This window comes from Neodiprion virginianus, chromosome 4 (assembly GCF_021901495.1).
Source record: "Neodiprion virginianus isolate iyNeoVirg1 chromosome 4, iyNeoVirg1.1, whole genome shotgun sequence".
Classification (NCBI taxonomy): Eukaryota; Metazoa; Arthropoda; class Insecta; order Hymenoptera; family Diprionidae; genus Neodiprion; species Neodiprion virginianus.
Window position 1 is genome coordinate 16,301,989 of NC_060880.1, and position 20,743 is coordinate 16,322,731.

Below are 20,743 nucleotides of genomic sequence, written 5' to 3' on the forward strand. Positions count from 1 at the left end.
ACACTGTGCTTAGCTTTCGATCGACTCGACAATTAGCAGAAAATTTGAAATCTTTAGCTGCCAATTTCTTTCCCGTATTAAGTGACTTCCATGACGTACGACGCGACTGAACGGGACTGACAATCACAATTATTAATCATCCGACGGTTCGAATTCCGAATTCGAAATAAATCCGAGAGGCGGCCAGACCGGTATTTACATACAAAGTGCACCCACACCAATGATGCGAGTTGGATTCTTGAGTGGATTTAAAGTCGTCGTAAGGTGAAACAGTTTCCGCAAATTTGTTTGATGCTGAGTTATGGATGCTAGGATGAATGAAAATATGGCATTGTAATATCTGGTAGCAGAATAATGCGTTACTCCAAGTGGGCTATATTTAGTTTTGCAAGCCTTTTTGGCTATATTTTCTTCCGCACATCAATTTCTTGCAAAGTAACTGAAGCTTCACAGCTAGTATCAAGTTTTTTACACTCTTATATTCGCGCAATTGACCTACAACAATTTGTTAACAGCCCAGATCTTGCCGCCATACTGCCCAGTCACAACCGCACGTTCAATCCTTATCGTCTCTGGATTTGTCGTTCCAAACCCGTGGTTCAAATCTAATAGCAGAGAGAACCTCTAATAGCAGTTCGCAAACCCAGACTGTTGACCGAAGAATTTAAAGACGTTTAACCTCAAGAAAATTATCGCGACCAATACTCGGTAGGTAAGTGTAACTGGGTTTGCGATCCGGTAGCTACCTTACCGGTGCCAGCCGTTTACACGTAATTCCACAAGGCACACAATACCCCATTAGGGCAACCATCTCTAACAGTCTTCAGTCAACGCCCCGACTCTAGCTGCGTTCGAATATTCGCGGGCGCGTGGCGCTGCGTTCGCATCTCGGGTGTGACGTCAGCCGGGCTTAGGGGGGGGAGCCGAGGTTAGCCGAAGGTTCCCGAGCGCCGGCCCGGGGTCGACGAGAGTATCGGCAAGGAGCCCCGCCCTGCTTGCCGCGCGCCTCGGTTGGCCTCCCCCCTTCGCCGGCCATTACAGCGCCCCACCATCGAACGTGAGAAGCAGGCAGCAGCAGCAGCGAGGCAGCAAAGCAGCAGCTAAGCAGCTCCGTGGCCGTCGGCGAGCCCCTCGATGAAAAGAACTGTACGGCGGTGAGGATCATTCAGTGAACGTTGCAGTTCGTTCGAGCGTGATAAAGAGAGCCGAAACAGGCCGTCAAGCAGCGGCCAGACGATTTTAACGCCGCGAGATCGCGGCCGAACGTGTTTGTCCGACGCATTGCCCGGGCGAACAGCGCCAGGGGACTCAGGGGAGTGGTTCGTTCCTCAGTGCCCGGTGTCCGCGACTGGTCCGCGGTACGTGGAACGCGACGCAGTGTAATTCGTGCGGATAGCGGCAGGTGCGCGGACCGCTGCCATTGCGAGCGAGACGAAGAACTAGGAGCGGCAGCTCGTAGAGTGTGAATCGTGCGGTGAGCGGACAGAGTGAGCGGGATTATCGGGAAACGGGGCTTTTTGTGTACGAGCCGGGCGTCGTAGCTCGATTGTTCTTCTTCTCGGTCTTCGCGTCCTCGTCATCGCAGTTTCTAGCCGACCAACGGAACGCCGGAACACGTCCGATTACCCAGGCGAAACGCGGAGTGAGACATAGAGAGAGAGAGAGAGAGAGAGAGAGAAAGAGAAAGGGAGGCGGAGTGCGAGGTGTTCGATATCTACCAAAGGTGAACGCCGAATCGACCTGAGGAAGGGCTCAGGGATCGAACGGAGAAACAAGCCGAATCCAACGACCGAGAAATCAGGTACGATATCTACACTTTGACAGCATCAATCCCCCCTCTCGGGCGATATTTTATTATTCCGGCACCTTGGGTTCATCGCGAGGCTCCCTCCCCCCCCTATCCCCCCCCCCATCCTCCTTCCTCCACCCTTTCCAAGCATGTATGGATCCGATCGGATCTCTTCTCGCCCGAAAACCACCGTCTCCGATCCCCATCTGTTTATTAAGTCCCTCGACTTGTACATAACTCGTTCGTTATCGCCTTTGACTAGCTGCCATGAGAAAGAAGTGATAAAGACAGGGCGAGAGTTAGGCGTTTTGCTTGGCGATAGGGGATCAAACATGGCGGCGGTTATACATTAGCGGCGAGTCTCGCCGAGGCCGCGGTGTTTCACAAAACGACAGTTTCTCTCGGTAAAGAAACGCCGAGGAAACTGAGAGTGTTTCATATTTGACCGTTAAATATGGGAAATGCATGCATGTACGTGATGCTGAGGCTTCTTCACGCGGTCGGCGAAATTCTCAACTCCCCCCGTCCTCCTCTTCCTCCTCCTCCTCCTCTTCCTCGTACTCCTCGTCTTCTTCCTTCTCCCCTCGTCATGATATTTTCGTGGCTGATTCAACGCCCCGAACACAAAACACACACACACGCACTCTGGCACCGATGTAGAAGGCGTTGCGAGGAGGCCGGTTTATGTTAAACACGAGCAGTGTGCATGCATGTTATTATAGGTACATCTTCTATCCTCGATGATCGTGTCCGTCTGTACGATTGAACCCGAATTGATTGAACCCTCGAAGCAAATGATAGCGGCGAATTTTCTGATTCACAGATTTTTAAACATTGTACAAATGAGGAGAGTAACCGTAAAATTTCAACTTGATATGATGATAGTATGTCACTGGTCATTAATGGGATGGAAAGCGCATGTGAAAAGTCTCGCTCAATTATCGTAAAAACAGAATTCCTTTCCGTCCATAACTGATTTAAACATTCTATGTAATCGCTCAATAGGACTTTATACCCCAGTTTTTGTATGTACAATTCGTCAGTCGGTTTGGTTATAATTTTATTTCTCTACTTGTTGAAACTGTTCATCGGTATTGTCGAGAAGAAGAATCAGAGTTTCACGAATATATAATTACGTGGACAAATTTTCTTCGGCAAAGATCGCTCTCGGTCACAGTGAAGGAAAAGTTGTTCGTGAAATTGAATCGTTATTCCACAAATCTGTACATTCATATAACGTATGTGTAATATGTGTATAATCGAGAATGTTAATATTGACATGATATTATTGAACCTCCTCCATGTACAACGAACCAAAACGGAGAGCAATTAACTGACAATCAGAAGACCTTAGTTTACTGCTTTTTTGCTTCTTTCATTCCTCCGTCGTCGTCGTTGTTGCAAACCAACGATGGGGTACGGTTTGAATTGAAAGCAAAAGGGAGAACGAAGGAAGTGACTTGTCATCGGTGTGTAGCCTTATTTTTTCTCCGCTCCCTTGCCCCCCCTCCCCCACCATCTTTTCTTGTTGCTCGCGTGTTGCGCTTTTTTTTCTTCTTCGTCATCGTCATCGTTCGTTTTCATTACCGCAATTTCTCCTCACTTTCCATATACAAATATATATATATATATATATATATATATATATGTCTGTCTCTCTTTCTCTTTCACCCTTTTCTCTATTACTCGAGTGAATTGTGGAAACCGCAGAAAAGTCGGTCGGCACAGTATGAACAGGGAGTTATAGACCCGCGTACATACATTACACCAGCTCTCCGATATAGCCGCTGCTTTGTTACGCAGGAAATTACAAGTTACGAAGCACCGTTCGCGGCGCTCTTTGTATGTACAGTCAGGTCAGAAATCCTCTTTACACTTGTCGTCGAGGACGACGGGCCTTTCTACACGGCCGAATTCGTTTCTCTAATTCCATTCTCGATTTTTCTTATCGTTCGCGTTTACATTACGAGATCATTCTGATCCTTGAAAATTTATTGCACGCTACTGCACACCGCGGTTAACATTCGATATGTATGTGTACACAGAGTACGTCGAGTTGTTGTTGCGCGCAGGAATAAGCTTAAACTCACACATATACACAGATGCCTACATGCGCGCAATCATGTAAGTGTTCGGTGTGGAATAATTGATGATACAATTTATTGGCCAATTTATCACATGCCGCACTCTAATAATCGTCCATGATGCATACGTGTTCGGTTTTATCTGTATTTTATTTTATTTTTTTTTTTTTTCTAATTTTCTTACACCCGCGGAGTGCAACAGCGTAATATATTATAAGTTTTTCACGTTTATAATCATCGATCGCCGAGACGGAGTGAGATAACTTAACGAAACATCGCGTTGCAGCAAATTGATATGTACACAGTTTTCTTAATTATTCTTCTTATTGAGTGTAAACTCTGGCAATGAATTGCAAAGTTTTAGAAATCTAATACGTCTGATAATAATCGAGTAGACAGACATGGTGTACGTAATAAGTAACAAGGTAACGAGAGAAAGATGAAACTGAAACAGAAGAGGAGTATATATAATATCACACAATATTTCAATAATAAAAATAATAATACGTGGCAATAACGAGCATAGCAACAAACACCTCGCTTCCTTTATCCGTGTGTGCGTAATAAACTTTACGAAACATAAAATGCCGGAGGTCAGAACAAAAATCGTCGAATCTAAGGAAGAATTTTTTTGTGTCTGTCATTTTAATCGAATAAGTATACGCAGATATATCCTGTTTTTTCTATGCTCGATGTAAATTCTTTTGAGGTATGATAATTAATTAATTCTGACCGGCACGATTTCGATTCCTCTAGCGTATATAAACTTGCATAGAATATTTATCGAAGTATAGTTATATCTGCGCTTTCTATATATTTAATAGTTAACGGTAATCTATGCACAATATTGAAATGTTAAATTGGGAGTAGCGACGATGAGGAGGTATTCAAATTGTTATTTCGTTATAAGAAACGGAGGAGGAAATTTGCCGAAAGAATAATAATTATTCTTATTTAAATGATATGAATTAAATGATATGAATTTTGTTTTTTGTTTTTTGTTTTTTTTGTTATGCATTATTATTAATTGAAGTATGACCGTTCGTTGCACCAAGTCTTTACCGAGAAGGAAAGTAGAAAGGTGACGAATAAAAATAGGAGAGGAGCACAATCTTACAATCCCGACGACAAAATCGGGTGGATTGGGGTATGTAAAGTGTAGAATGATCGAAATTGATACAGTCTGGAGTAAGAGTGTCGAATTTCATTGGAAAAAAAAAAAAAAAAAAATGCGAAAATTTCTAATTTTATACAATTGTATAAGTTGTCAAAGTATGGAAAGTCGTTAATTGTAAAGAAGGTAAGCGTCGTTAAAAAAATTTACATCAACGTGTGTATAATAGAATCTGTTTTATGCAATCGTCGAAATTAATGAGAATATAACAAGCAAAAATATCGGCGCTGGAGGGAATAAAAAATAATAATGAAAAAGATCAGAAAACTGAAGAAAACGTTTTCTAGTGCTGAATTTTCAAAAAAATTGTTTATTCGTTTGACAGAATTTTAACGATACGAGGGCCTATTTAGTTACAAATCAAGTGACTAGCGACTGCAAGATTTCAATGATTTCACGCGGTTCCTAATAATTTACGAGGCTGAAGTTGGTAACGTTAAAGTAACGAAACTTTAAGAATAAATCATTATTATCCAATTTTAGTAGGAGTTTCAAAGAGTTAGCTTACCCAAAATGAGACTGTTTTTTTCTGTCATGGTTTACTACATTTCATCGTCAGATATTCCTAAACGTTCGAAGTAATGATTTTTCGCAAACATGCATCCTTATTGTTATTACCTTCTACACCAGTAAAGTTACTACCTTCATTCTTACAATAATTTCACTCAGTTTCATGCAAGTTCAACCTATTTTGGTACCGAAGATTTTTATTCAGGGAATTCGAGTATTTTACACCTTGATTTCAAACGATTTCATTCGATTTCTGGTCAAATTTTTAACGATTTGTGCTCGGAAACCGAACGATTTCAAACAATTTGTTCAGCTATTTATATTGATTTATTACCGATACCTTAGAAATCATTTCCGCAAAGTGGTTTGCGATTTGAACAAGGAGTGAGTAGCCCCTCGTAAACATAAATCGCAATTGCGATACAGGAAGGTTAAAGTATAGAAAACCACGGAATGATTGTATCGAATCGTCAGGATAATGAAAATTCTGTTTTTCCGCGCTCCACCCTTGATTTTGTATTTCAACTGTTTCCAATAAACTTCTCGACTTTATAAAAGCTTCACTATAAAAAAAAGTCTACACAAAGAATACAGATGTGTCCTGCTTCTTTGAATATTTAATATTACGCGCATGTTTTTTTTTTTTTTATCATCTTTCTTATCTTCGCGATTACAACCCGACTTTCAGCGTAATTTTAAAATCCTATCAAACATAAAATTTTCACATTTTATAACTCTCCACACATTTATCAATAATATCTCTACACACTGAGAAAAATTTCATTTGTTACAGTAACTAGAAAAAGTTAGTAAATCAGGTATCGTTGAAAAAAAAAACTGTTTTTGAAAAAAAAACAAACGAACATCGTTGGAATTACGAAAAACGAAGTACACGAAAAACATTTCGCGCTATCGTCGATCCTTTTTTGGTAATCGCAACGGAAAATCAGTTTCATCGGTTTACTCTACTTTTATAGTTAAACAAGGCTTTAACATCAATTTATCGTCGCGCAAGCATTAATTAAATTTTCCCAACAATTGCAAGAAAATCTAGTAACAGTGATCGTAATGAGAAAGAATAGCAACGGATACCAGACTTTCCGGTAGTAGATAGAAAAACTAATTTTCATTTTGTACCTAGAACTATACTTTTCGATTTTGGTAAAAAATGAAAATAGTTACGAGACCGAGCGGTAACCGGAACTAAAAATTTCTCTCATTTCGTTAATTTCCACCCTTCCTTGCGCGTACGCTCAACAAGCATATCGGAAAGAATTCACCTCCACGTCGCGAGATCGACGAAACAACGGTGGTTGTTTGTTGGTCGTGTGCGGTGGTTGCGCCCCGTCAATTTTAGTTGTAAAATTCGACGCTCGAATATCTCTATACCGGCGTCGTTTCGAGGGGGAGGCGCTGCCGTAGCTTTTCTCCCCATATAGCGTCGCGTCTCCGCGTAATTCGCCGGTTCGCCGGTTTGCCGGTTCGCCCTGCTCCCCCCCTCACCCCCCCGTCACGACATTCCCTCCCTCCCTCCCTTCGACGTCGGTTCCAGCGCGCGCCGCGCAAACGTTCCGACGTCGTCGTCCTCGTCGTCGTTCCCGTCGTCGGCTCGCTCTGACTCGCTGGGTGTGGTCTGCCTTCGTTCGTTCGTTCGTCCGTCGGTTAAACCCGTTTCGCTGTTGATTATTATTCTTTCTCTTCTTCTTCGTCATCGTCGTCGTCGTCGTCGTCGTCGCTTGTAAAGAAAACTTGGATAATTGTGCAGTCGATGCGAGAGGAAGAAACTTTCGATTGTCACCGGAGTCAAAAACTAAATAAATAAATGAATAATATGAAACGGAAAGTAATAACCGAGGATATTGTAACGTGAATGAAAATGAAAATTATTTTTACTTGTTATCGATGACAGCAACAACAACAACAACAACAACAACAACAACAACGAGGACATTGAGAACAACAATAATTATCCATAATATTAACTGTACAACAACAATAACGGGAAAGAGATAGCGTTGTTGGACAATACAGCTCGTATGTGTAAAACGTAATCGACAGAGAGAGGTAGAGACGCTGCGATGGAAGAAAAGTGAAGGATAGTTATTGTTGTAAATACAGAAGCTGTAAGATATAATATACGCGTTAAACGGATAGTATAATTACAACACACTAGCAAGGTATAGTAGAGGAAAATCTCGTGCACTGTGAAAATAGTTATATTCTTCGGATGTTGGGTGGAGGGGGTGTGTGAATGTACGATATTCATACGTAAATATCTATGCACACCGGGTATTTTTTGGTATAATGTATAATATATGTGTATAAATTGTGAAAGAATTAACGGCGATTTTTCACTTCTCGTTGTCAACCAACCTCCGATTCTTTTATCATCGTGATATATCGTCGTTCGTGATTGATTAATTCTGTGAAAGTGAAAAAGAATCCGAGTAGAAAGAAGAAATGTCATAGAGATGATATAGATAAATAGCGAGAGAGAGAGAGACAGAGAGATATATACACGTATATATATATATGTGTGTGTGTGTGTGTGTGTGTGTGTGTGTATAGCAGCGCCTGACGGAGGATTATATATATTGCTTTAAGCCGATAATGAGAAGATCCTCCTCGCGGTATCGATTACGACGCGCTGTTGCTGCTGCTGCTTTTACTCCTGACGTTTGAGTTTCGGTCTATATACGATTTTAACTAATTTATTACATATGCGTATGCAAAGAGAAACTCTGTACGATATTACGATAATTGACCGATGGTAAACTAAGGTCTGTAAATTTATTTATCATCGTATTTCCGTCTTATTCTTGGAGTATAATTATAAGTGCAGTTTTACTTTGATATCAACCTAAAAATTTTACCACCGCGGCGGAGAAGTGCTAGAAGTGCAAAGAACTAAGGAAATTGTATAATTAATAGTGACAGAGGTGTGGGTGTGTGTTTTTTACGATACACGACGAAATAGAAAGATCGAGGTGAAGATTGGAAAAATAGTGTCGCGCAATTTTTTTTTTTTTTTCTTTAGATGTGTCGTTACAGTTGTCAATGTTGTTTGGACTAATGATTCAAGATCCGTTGTTTGCTGTCGCTGTTTCGTTTGGTCGTTGATGTATTAATTACTTCACACACGCAGGCGAAGAGGAAGAAGCGGAGAGAAGGAGGAAATATCATAAGTGGAATATTCTAGGAAACTCGGATGCATTGACGTTGTTACATTTGCTTGTCATACTTCATCGGACAGAGAAAAATATATATAAAGAAACAAAGAAAGAAAGAAAGATATACTAAGAAAGGATATACGTAAAACACAGTATTAACAACGCAAATTTACCGTTGCTCGATTTTTCTGTAGAAATAATATATAAAGAAATCGTTATATAGGTAGATATCCTTTATTCTCCTTTTCTTTCTTTCTCTTTCTCTTTTTCTCGAAATGACGAACAGATGCCTGCATCGCGTCTTTTCACGCAGATGACGTTTTGACGTAACGATTGTATCATCGTTGTTTTGCAGCAGTTCGCGAAGCGTAAGTTGATAATCGGTATATATGCATATCTACACTTTTGACTCGGTACTTGCGAGGTACAATTATTATTTAATTATCACGTTGAACAACATTGCGACGAACAAGGATCGATACACGAAAAATATGATTGCGTTTGTTATCTCGGTCTTCTTTTTTCTTTTTCTGTTGTAATCCTCAAGTCTTATTCCCTCTCTACGACTCGTTTCATTTGCCGAATGAAATTCGTGCAGATTTTTTCTCTCTTTCCTGCATCAATGCTCCATCAATAACATCCGCGCAGTGAAAGAAGGAGAATACGATTTGTTTCTCCTCTCTAAGCATGTAACAGAATAATTGTAATCACCGAATGACGGAATTGCTGAAAATTGGTCAATTCTATTACCGATAACGGTTGTTATTATTGTTGTTATTGCAGGGGAAATGTAAAAGAAACTTTGAATTTGCTAAAAAGAGAAACCGAAACGATAAAAGTATCGGACTGCAATGTTGACCGTTTGTTGTATTGTTTTCAGGGAGGAGGAGGCGGTGGAGGAGGAATTGTGGAGGGCGAAGGAGGCAATCCGCGGGTGGATAAGCATAGGACGAGCAGGAAGAGGCGGAGGATTTGAAGGTACAAGTCAAGCTGGCGCGCGGTGCTGGCATCTCGGAGGTCCATAGTTTGCGGTAGGATAGGAGGAGGGCCGCGGGTTGCAGGTGCAGTTGAAGCGGTACATTCGAAAACCGGAGGAGGATCATCGAGTTCGGTGTCGTCGTTTACGTCAATCGAATCCAGTCACAACGTTACTGTAATAATCCCAACAGCGACACCGACAACAACAGCAGCAGCAGCAGCAGCAGCAGAAGCATCGTCGTCGACGGTAGTAACAACAACAATAAGAACAAGAACAGCGTCAAGAAAGAAGGAGAAGAAGAGGAAGAGGAAGAAGGAGGAGGCGGTGGTGGTGGAGGATAGTAAATATCGTATCGAGAGGATCTGGGGCGAGAGGAGGAAGAGGAAGAGGAAGAGGTAACGAGGAGAGGAGGGACGACGACGGACCCCTGCAGGCCTGGACATCAGGTCCCCCTCCCCCCCCTCCCGAACCCCTCCCTCTATTCAACCCCGGCCCCCCTGCCTCTCTCTCACCCCTCCCACCCACCCACCCTCCCGTCCGACCCCACGCACCCTTAACCCACTACCCCTTCCGTCGCTTGGAGAAAACCCGACTACGGTCTGTTTTTCGATAGAGAAACGGGGTACGAAAACGCATCATGAACGAACTCGATAGTCTTCGCCAGGAGGCGGAGACGCTCAAGAATGCGATCAGGGTGAGAGTTTTTCTTTTCTTATTTTATGTGTAATGTTTTATTGTTGCAGTGTTTGTATTGTTTATACATTTGTCGATAATGTAGGCATTGGAACGAGAGTTTTTCGTAAAGGGTCACGAGGTGAATAACGGTGTTTCGACGGCGAATAGGCAATTCATGAAAATTAGGGTGTGAAATGGTGAAATCTTCGTCGAAAGTCATGGAAATATAGGAACGAATGATTTTTCGATCTTTGCTTTGATGTAACATCTGCTCAGTTTTATTACGCTATTTGTATTTTTTATAAGTATATGCTTAGCGGAATTCAATCGGGATGTTTTTTTTGTTTTGTTTCTTTCATGAAAATGATTTGAAACTATTTTTTATTTTTCATATTTCTCGGTAAAATGATCACAAGGCTGAAGTTAGTAATTGTAACGTATCGAAACGTTGAAACCAAAAATGACTATTTTGCAGCGTTAGAATAACTGAAGGAGTTGAATTTACAAAATGTAAGTTTGTTGAAATTTTAGATTATTCTAAAGTTACGAAATAACGACGTTTTTCGAAGATCCATCATTATGATACGGTTACAAACTTCAACCTTATAAGTGATCGCGTTATTTTGTGGAATGTGCGCTAATGTGGTCAATCATATATATATAGAACTGAATAAATATCGTACAGATTTAATCATCTGTTTATTTCGCTGCGAGACGGACTCCGAAGTTTTAATTTGAAAATTATTTTAAACGTAGGTATTCGAAAGCAAAAGTGCAAAGTTGACTGCGCGATTCAATATAGTGGAAAAAATATTTCCATAACGCAGGATGTTTTTTTTTTTTTTTATTTATGTTTCTGAATCATAACTTTCAACTACTATGATATTATTCTTGACGATTTTGCAGAGATCGCATTGTTCACCAATTATTTCAACGATTAAAACATCGAATTGATGAAACGTTTTTATAATGAACTGTCTAGGGGCTAGTTTTGTTCGTAAAAATGATTTCTCTACAGGTCGACAAAACTCAGATTTTGGATGACTGTGGAGTATTCTTTTTTACGAAGGCATTGGTTTACTTTTCGTCACTTGTAATGATTTCCAGAATCGTTATTCTTTTATCAACCGGAGCGCCAAATGGAAATAAATATGAGTTTTTTGGTGTGTAGAGAATTCATTTTCCAAAATAACAAAATCAGCCCTGGTTCGTTAAATTTGGTCAAACGATGCGTTTTTCTCACTGCAGAAATGATACAATAATGTCATATCGCCCGTTGGATGTATGTAAGTTTTACTTCAATTACGCCTTTCAGCGACCTTAATGGAAAATTCTAAAAGTTTCGATATGTATATATATATATATATATATATATATATATATATATATATAACGAGTTTTTCTCTACAAATGGATCGTCACACCAACGTTACGAACTTTGCCCTCATTTACCGCGATGCATTTCAAAGTCTATTAAAAATAGTTGAAAACAAACACATTATACTCACATTCTGCAAGGTAAACTTTTTTTCAAATGGTTATTCTAAATTTATGTTTTCGAAATTGAACTTCGTGCGTTTCATACGTCATTTTATGTACGCTATTGTTATCTTTCTAACTTCAAACAACATATTCATCATCTGTCAACGTTTGATTGAATTTTATACCGAGAATTCTGTGTGTATTATTCGCTCTCTTGTCACGTTCTTTTCTGGCATTTCTTAGACACGGAGCGAAATCGGTCTCAATTATGAGACATTACGACGTATAAATTTAGGTCGTCGCGCGTTTAACACAATTCTAGTCGGCATTGAGTCAAAAATCAAATTATAGAAGTATTACACATGTGCAATAAGAGAGATGAAGGGCAGTTTCTGAACTCGATGCAATATACGAGATGGACAAAGTAAAGAATTAGGAAGAGGAGAAACTAAACTACTGCAGATAGCCGCGCGGGTCATACAGAAATGGCTCCGAATCATTCTCATTTTTTAAACATTTCCTAATTTATCTGATAAACAATGCTAAAACGATACTTGGAAATTCTTAAAATAGACCTTTGGTCGCCGCTGTACGTGTGTGTGATGTATAAGTATATGTATTTCTATTTCTTTTTCGTTCTCCTTCGTCTTCGATTTTATAATCTTTTTCTTATCATATTTTGACGCACTTAACGACGAAGAAAAATGAAATAAAAATACACTTGTATGTGTAGTAATTTCGTAGTGTCGCGAACGTCAACCTCATGTCGAATTTGAAACTAAATAATTATAAATAGATAATTGAAAAGAGATATTGAAGAAAGATGAAAAAATACACTCGAATACCAGATTTTGTCTTTTCAACTCGTATAATCTTTTATAAATATATTCTTACGCTCTGCTTTATATGAATGACGAGCCAGCGATAAATTATTGTTGTTCTAGGTCGTTGAATTGGTTTTGACGTTTGTTATATGTTATACATATGTAGATGTCATGTAGTTTGTATGGATGTGTATAGGTATGCATGTAACTAAGAGAGAGAGAGAGAGATCGAGAGGAGGTAGAAGTAGGCCAAATCTATTAAACGCAAAAAGAAGAGGCAAGCTGTAAATGAAAACCAAAAAGTAGATAAAAAAGTTTGACAAATACAAAATATCGAGATTAAAATTAAAAAGGTTTCGTTCTGCAGTAAAGCTGTATAATTCATTGATACTTTTAATATTATTATTTTTGATCGGTTTTTTTTCTCTCTCCCTGTTCTTCGTTCTCTAACGTATTTACATATCAAACAAATATTTTAATATGAGATATTTTTTTCTTCACACCTGAATTTAATTAAAGTTTCAAACATTCTTCGGTTTCGTCGATATTTTAACGATACTTTACAGTAATCTTATAATACTAACAACAGGAATCACAAGAATAACAATATCCTCGTTTTATTCACGGAATGTTCGACACTCATTCCTCAAATCGGTCAAAAACCGGAAGTTGAGGTGCCTGCATGTTATCCTCGGTTTCCTTTTGACGCGGTCACTTTCCGTCATTGCATATAATTAATAGTATCATCTTGCATGACCCAGAAAAAAAAGAAAAATCAAAAATTAAGAGAAAACTAAACCGGTTTGTAAATCCACAAGAATTTTGCAACCGTTTAATAAACTAGAAAAATAAGGAATGAATTTCTGATATTCTTTATATCGTGAATATTCGACTCGATTTTCAATTCAACTAGTACATAATATACATTCTTACATACACATATATCTACATGTAATGTACAAGTGTCTAATCATTCGCAACTAATGTAGTTTTTTCCGCTTTCTTTCTTCTTTCTCATCGCGAATCTCGTGTTATGCAATTGATCTGACGCATACTCTTATTTATACATGATATACCTACACGTTTAGTATGTATCATGTAATGATATTTTCTATATCGTGTAAGGATGTAGAAAAATGCGCAGAGGTACTCTGCGAAGTTTTTGTTTTTCAACGAATGAATGAATCCATGCGTGAATGATATATATATATATAGAAAAGAAAATTAGAAAATGTGAGAATGAAGACGATGAATTGGGAAAAAAGAGAAACGAGAATAACGTATCGAAGTATGTAAAGACAAACTCCTATCAATAAGAAAACTGTACAAGATATTGAGGCTATTAGTGTCATTATTAGCTGTGTAGTTGTACAATCTTTGAACTTTTCATTTTTTACAGTATTATCCAAACAATATAAAAGTTTCGGCTATGGTAGAAAAGCAAACGCTTGTAATTTTTTTTTTGTTTTTATTTTTTATAGCATATGCATGTTACTGATTCACACAGACATGTATGTACAAATTTTTCTTATAACTTTTACGATGATTCGATTCTGCGTTGGCAACGTTTATACTAATCAATGTTCGTACGCGTTTCCTTTTTTTTTTTTTATATCTACTAACCTTTTGAGTTGTAGTGGTAAGTAATTTTACCACATATTTCTTTGCGGTTTTGCTATTTCCGTAGGTATACTTATAGGTTTTGAATATTTGAGAGTCATTATTGCGACATAATGTTAATTTTTATTTTTAGAAACAAATTGATTGAAAAAAATCGTCGAAATTGAAGGAATAATTCATTTCCGAGAAACTTACCCCTCTACACATACCCATGTCGTACATAAATTATAAGTTTTTGGGGTCGGTGATTACGAATGTGAAGCCGGATTTTAAAAATTCAAGATGGTGGATCCAATATGGTGGACGAAAATTTCAAATTCGATCGATTCCTGAGAAAAATTCTATCCCGGGGTTTTTGGTTTCGCTGATGACGATTTTTGACCGTATTTCACCAAATTCGAAACTTTCGTTCACCATGTTGGATCCATCATCTTGAATTTTCAAAATCTGATTTCAGATTCGTAATCAGTGACCCCGAAAACCTCTGCACAGAGTTTTTTGACCGGATTTGATGAAATTTCAAATTTTTCCCCGTCATATTCGATCCGTTATCTCGACCTTTCGAACTCGGATTTTAAATTCGTAATCAGCGAGCCCAATAACCATAGAATACTATCCGGTTATTAAATTTGACTCAGCACAATAACGTGTGACTCAAAGGGTTAATCAACCGAACTGTAATCTAATGAATAAAAAAGACGTAAGATTGATTCGAAACGTATCATCGATAACTGTAATCATCGCGTGTTGCATCGAATGATGTTTGAAAAAGATTTTTTATTTTTTTTAAATTCGCAACAGACAACCGTGTAAAATTGAAATTTCTCCACAGCGTGTACAACGTAACGATGCATCAAAGCCTCTGTCGTATAGGGCGCGGCACAGGCGACGACGACGAGGAGGATTCTCGGTTTCTCTTTGGCTTTGGCTTTAGGTTCCTTTCCTGCCTGCCCGCTCTGCCTGCCTGCCGGCGTCGTCGTCGCGTGTCCGATCAATACACGTTGTACAACCCCTCTCTTTCTCGCTCCCACGCCCTGTTTTAAATCTCGTGTTACATACAGTATATACCTCACTACCTTATACCTATCTACGTACCCTGTGTTCCTGAACCACCTTCGCTTTGTCGTCGTTTTCCTCTCGTCTTCCCTTTCCGTTCTGCCCTTTGGACCCCTTTCTTCTTCTTCTTCTCCTCTTCGTTTTTTTTCCTTTTTACCTTTTTACCCTGCTTCTTTTCCACTTATTATCGCTTCCCTGTCACTCTTCGCATTCCCAACCGACATTTTTTTTTTTCAGTACGTATGCAAACGTGCAGCAAATACTCGCGAAATTTGATACATCGTATATGTATGTTGTACCTATTACACAAATAATGCATGTAACAATCTTTTCCGCGATACGTATTACAGTTACATTGTACATGTAATACTTGTACATGTACATGCGTAATGGCGCACGCGTGCGGTTTTAAATGGATTGAAGTAATATTTTTTGAATGCGAAAAACGACAAAGGAAAAACCAAAAGAAACAAAAAAAAAAAATAAATAAAATGGCTGAAATTGGGAGGAAAATTAGCGGGACAAGTTTTTTTTCTTCTTTCTTCTCTGTCGTTCTGCTCTCGTGTGGGATTTTTTTTTTTTCTTTTACTTTCTTCTGTTCCGATTAAATCTTCCTTTTTTCGTATGTTAGAAAACATAATTTAGCAGTAATTATGAATACATAGAAATGAATGTAGTTGTATATGAAAAAATTCAAATCAATTTTATTTACACTTAATAACAATAACAATTGCACACAGTAGTTATTATTACATATTGAATTAACTTGTTGCGGTTTTACAATCGTTCAATCATTTTAAATTTTCACTAATGAAATGATTTGCTTTTTACTGGCGATTATAAACGATTTGACGGAACACAATGAATTTTTACAGGATGTAGATAGATAGAATTAATGATTAATGATACCGTTAAATAAAGATATACATTTTTTTACAAACATTGTACAAAATTTACTGCTAGTAGAAACAGAAAATACCTATCGCTCAAACATTCAAGCAATGTATCAGCAATTGTATCATACAAATCTACAATTATGTTGTGAAATTGAATTTGTTATTCAATTATTATGGTTTTTTAAATGCTGAACAATTTAATTTTTTTTAAACTTTGTATCATTGCTACGCAGGATGCTAGGAAAGCGGCATGCGACACAAGTCTTTCCCAGGCGACGTCAGGCATGGAACCAATTGGGCGGATACAGATGCGAACGAGACGCACACTTCGCGGCCATTTGGCAAAGATTTACGCTATGCACTGGGGCAGCGACTCCAGGTATTACCCACTGTAACGTTCTTCCCACTTTGAAAATTGTTGTTTTTCTTACTAAGTCCGACAAGCTTGTGGTTCACGTAAGAAAAATGTAAGCATAAGGAACAAAAAGAAAAACATGAAGAAAGCGAAGATGACAGTGTTTACCAAAAGTTTTCTGAAATATATCGTGTCTTTTTATTTATTTCTCTCTTTTTTTTTCTTCCTTATAAGAATTGTCTCTTGGTATTTTAATGTGCGTTTCGTTTATAAACTTTGTCATTATTGATCAGCCAATGCGAATGATTGATTGATTGCATTGCGTTCCAAAGAATTGCATTGGACAGAGCAACAACTGCTACTACTACATTTGACGTGATCATTGTTAGTAGGAACCTAGTATCTGCGTCCCAGGATGGCAAGCTGATCGTCTGGGACAGCTACACAACCAACAAGGTCCACGCCATACCACTCCGCTCTTCGTGGGTAATGACATGCGCCTATGCGCCGTCGGGCAGTTACGTCGCTTGTGGTGGCCTCGACAATATATGCTCCATTTATAGCCTCAAAACAAGGGAAGGCAACGTCCGGGTAAGCCGAGAGCTGCCCGGTCACACTGGATATTTGTCATGCTGCCGGTTCCTCGACGACAATCAAATCGTCACTAGCTCAGGTGATATGTCATGGTGAGTCAATTTGTTGTACTGATTTTATCCCATTTTTGTTTCATATGCCGTATGAGTTGAGAAAATATACTGCTTACTCTATCGACGAGTGATAATAATTGATCGAACTGAACTGATAAATGTGTAATTTGATGAGTATAAAACAGACTGATATGGGTTCTCCTATGATATTTGACAGCGCGTTGTGGGATATCGAGACTGGTCAACAGTGCACATCGTTCATTGGTCACACAGGTGACGTTATGTCGCTGTCGCTGGCGCCAGACATGCGCACATTTGTATCGGGTGCCTGCGACGCAAGTGCCAAGCTATGGGATATTCGCGAGGGTTCATGCAAGCAGACTTTCCCGGGTCACGAGAGTGACATTAACGCCGTTACGGTGAGTAATGGTCGTTTTTCGCAAATATGAAAATAGAACAAAAAATTATTAGGCGGCGAGAGGCTGAAGGAAAAACAACAAATCCGACAAACTGAAAGACAGAAGAAAAATTTTCTTTTCAGTTCTTCCCTAACGGCTACGCGTTCGCAACCGGTTCAGACGACGCGACGTGCAGACTATTCGACATAAGGGCAGACCAGGAACTCGCTATGTACAGCCACGACAATATTATCTGCGGCATAACTAGTGTGGCTTTCAGCAAGTCGGGCAGGCTCCTTCTAGCCGGTTACGATGATTTCAATTGCAATGTCTGGGACTCGATGAAGAGCGAACGTGCCGGTAAGTTTATTTTATGAAAAAATGACCAAATTTATCTGTTGTTTGTATATATTCGCTGTATTATTTCTTACACGGCGTGTCGTTTATGTTTTGGAATTTAACACATAATTCATTTTTGTTGTATTTTCTTGTTTCCCACCTTTTTTTTTTATCACTACTCGAACATGCTCTCGACGCTTGGCGTGGCCAAAAACCAAAGGAATTCTGGCTGGACACGACAACCGCGTATCCTGTCTTGGCGTAACGGAGGACGGTATGGCGGTGGCGACGGGCTCATGGGACTCTTTCCTTCGCATATGGAACTAACTTGAGGCTCCTTTCAAGCCGAACATGTTGATCCAAAGAACCAAATGCACCAGCCAATCCGCATACAGCATCAGTATCAAGTACCACCACTTGACCAACGGCGATCAGTACGGCTATGATCATTCTCAAGATCAAGATAGTCGTTATCAGGATCGCGATGACGATCGGGACAAGTTCGCGGTATCAGCTACTAATACTAATAATACTATTACCACTATTACTGCTACTACTACTACTATTACTACTACTACTACTACTACTATTACTATTACCACTACTGCTATTACTACTACCACTACTCCTACTACGACGACGCATAATGATGGTAATGAAAAAAAATTTAAAGACGATACAACAAAATCGGTACATTATCAGCTAGATACGAATGAAACTTCTACTACTACTACTACTACTACTACTACTACTAATACTACTAATACTTATACTTATACTTCCACTGCTACCCCGATTTCCCACAATAAACCGGAGTTGAAGTTGATCAGGAACTTTGGACATCGTCAAAGTATTAAATGTAATAGTAAGAACGATAATTTTGGTTGTGGTGGTAAAGATAATTGTATTGTGCGGAATCGTCATCAACAACAACAACATCAACATCAAGAACAAGAAGAACAAGAAATACGAGAACAACCTAGTAGCCTAGTCGTCGATTTTAAATTGCGTAGATATATTAACAACGCCAGAGTTATTACAAATGACGCCAAGGTAAACCACGAGTACCAACGTTTCTAGTTTATATTATATAGTTTAAAAATATGGGGAAAGAGGAGTTGAAAAATGAACGAATGCTGCCGACCCCCTTTTCTTACTTTCCCATCTGGAACTTGAGGAAGACCAAAGGAGAATTCATATAGTAGAGACGTCTAAAAATTGACTGGACATTGAAAAGAAAAGAAGAGAAAATTCCCTTCCCCAGTCTCTTTGTTGAATGGAAAAAGTAATCTCAAAAAACCAAGTGAAAAGAATGAATAAATGAAATGAAACGCATGATATCCTCCCTCGCATGAATCCCCCACGCACCTTGCCCCAACATTAAAGAAACACATGATATGAAAATTTATAATTATTAATTATTATATATACATACGTAACGATAAAACGACGATTTGTCTCTTATTGTCGTTGTTAATCATTTGTCACTGAAATCGTCCCACATCCTCTAGCCTTTTTCCTCCGTTCCCATTCCTCCGACGGGTTGAAAATGATTGAAGCATAATACGCAAGTGTGAGAGGACAGGAGAAATAAATTACGAACTGCACATCTCGAAAATTACGCCGTTGCGGCTCGATAATGCGATAATGTACGACAGAGAGGAGAAAGCGAAAGTACTTGAAAGTCCGATATAAAATGAAGTATAAAAGAGGAAATACAAGAAGGAGGAACGAGGAATAACGGTTATAAGATGAAAAATGAACAGATGGTAGATCGAAGAAAATATTTAGACCAATTGCTGCCGCGAATAATGAGATAATTTTCCCTCGTGCCAATCGTTTGGTGTATTTTTTTAGTCTTTTCTTATTCAGTCAGAAGCAAGGAAGAGGGGGAGAGAAAGAGAAAGAGAAAGAAAAAGAGAAATTGGAATTGGTGAGAAAATCGTTATGGTTTAGGAAATCACGGAAATCGACAAATTTCGAACATCCGGAATTATCATGCGAGTATCGCGTGATATTCTGAAATCTGGAATTTGTTTTGTATTGCCTGTGAGAAGATCTATACAAATTTTTTCCTCTACTCTCGCGTGCAGTCTACGCAAATTAACGTGAGAAATAGGAATGAGAAAAATTAAGATATGTGGGAGAGAGAAGAATTGATGGATGATGATCAAAGAAAAAGGCGATGATGCGAGTGAGGACAAAAACGTGGAAGAAGCGAAACTGTTGCTGAAATCCAAAAAGAACAAAAATATGTTGAAGAAAAAAAGTGAAATTTGAGCCCTGGAAAGGTATATGTACGGATTATTGTTTGTATCTGCACATGTATTTAACTTAACGCGGTAAATGTTTACGGACGCACAAATTACGGGCACACAGGCGCACACGTTTCAATGAAAACGCTAATGTGAAAGAAGAAAAAAATGTTGATTGAGAATTAGAAAAACGAATCAAAGGAAAGAATAAAAAGAAAACACAATTATTAATAAGATAATTAAATCAAATACACACTTACACATGAAAAAAAAAAGAGGAGAAAAACAACTACAAATAGTAGAGGAATAAACGAAAATACCGCGGCACAAAATGAATAGCTCAATGGCGTTTGTGGTACAAGAAGAAATAAAACTAAAGGAGAAAAAATAAAAGAGATGATTATATAATTTGAATTGTACACGCGCGTTGTGTATGATGTGAAACACGTATATAATTATAATTATTCACATAAAACTACATATAATTACA

General features: G+C 38.8%; 1 protein-coding gene across 3 annotated transcripts; it reads left to right on the forward strand.

Annotated features, from left to right (window-relative positions):
* The first annotated feature begins 1,060 nt into the window (after positions 1-1,060).
* On the forward strand, positions 1,061-19,462 carry LOC124304050 (guanine nucleotide-binding protein G(I)/G(S)/G(T) subunit beta-1). 3 transcript variants are annotated; one of them, XM_046761998.1, is made up of 7 exons: positions 1,061-1,801; positions 9,608-10,400; positions 16,493-16,638; positions 17,007-17,300; positions 17,479-17,680; positions 17,803-18,019; positions 18,219-19,462. In XM_046761998.1, exons 2-7 carry the CDS (start codon positions 10,344-10,346, stop codon positions 18,323-18,325), a joined length of 1,023 nt encoding a protein of 340 aa, XP_046617954.1. In that variant the 5' UTR covers positions 1,061-1,801; positions 9,608-10,343; the 3' UTR covers positions 18,326-19,462. The 3 variants fall into 3 exon arrangements, with proteins under 3 accessions (XP_046617954.1, XP_046617952.1, XP_046617953.1); XM_046761996.1 differs by having other exon boundaries at positions 1,063-1,801; positions 17,004-17,300; XM_046761997.1 differs by lacking the exon at positions 1,061-1,801 and adding an exon at positions 8,167-9,095 and having other exon boundaries at positions 17,004-17,300.
* The last annotated feature ends 1,281 nt before the right edge of the window (positions 19,463-20,743 follow it).

Excerpts from the sequence above, each read along its gene's own strand:
- LOC124304050 (XM_046761996.1), top strand. The coding sequence starts at position 10,344 with ATGAACGAACTCGATAGTCTTCGCCAGGAGGCGGAGACGCTCAAGAAT. Across the intron at positions 10,401-16,492 it reads CGCTCAAGAATGCGATCAGG|GATGCTAGGAAAGCGGCATG; the intron begins GTGAGAGTTTTT and ends ATTGCTACGCAG. Across the intron at positions 17,301-17,478 it reads AGCTCAGGTGATATGTCATG|CGCGTTGTGGGATATCGAGA; the intron begins GTGAGTCAATTT and ends GATATTTGACAG.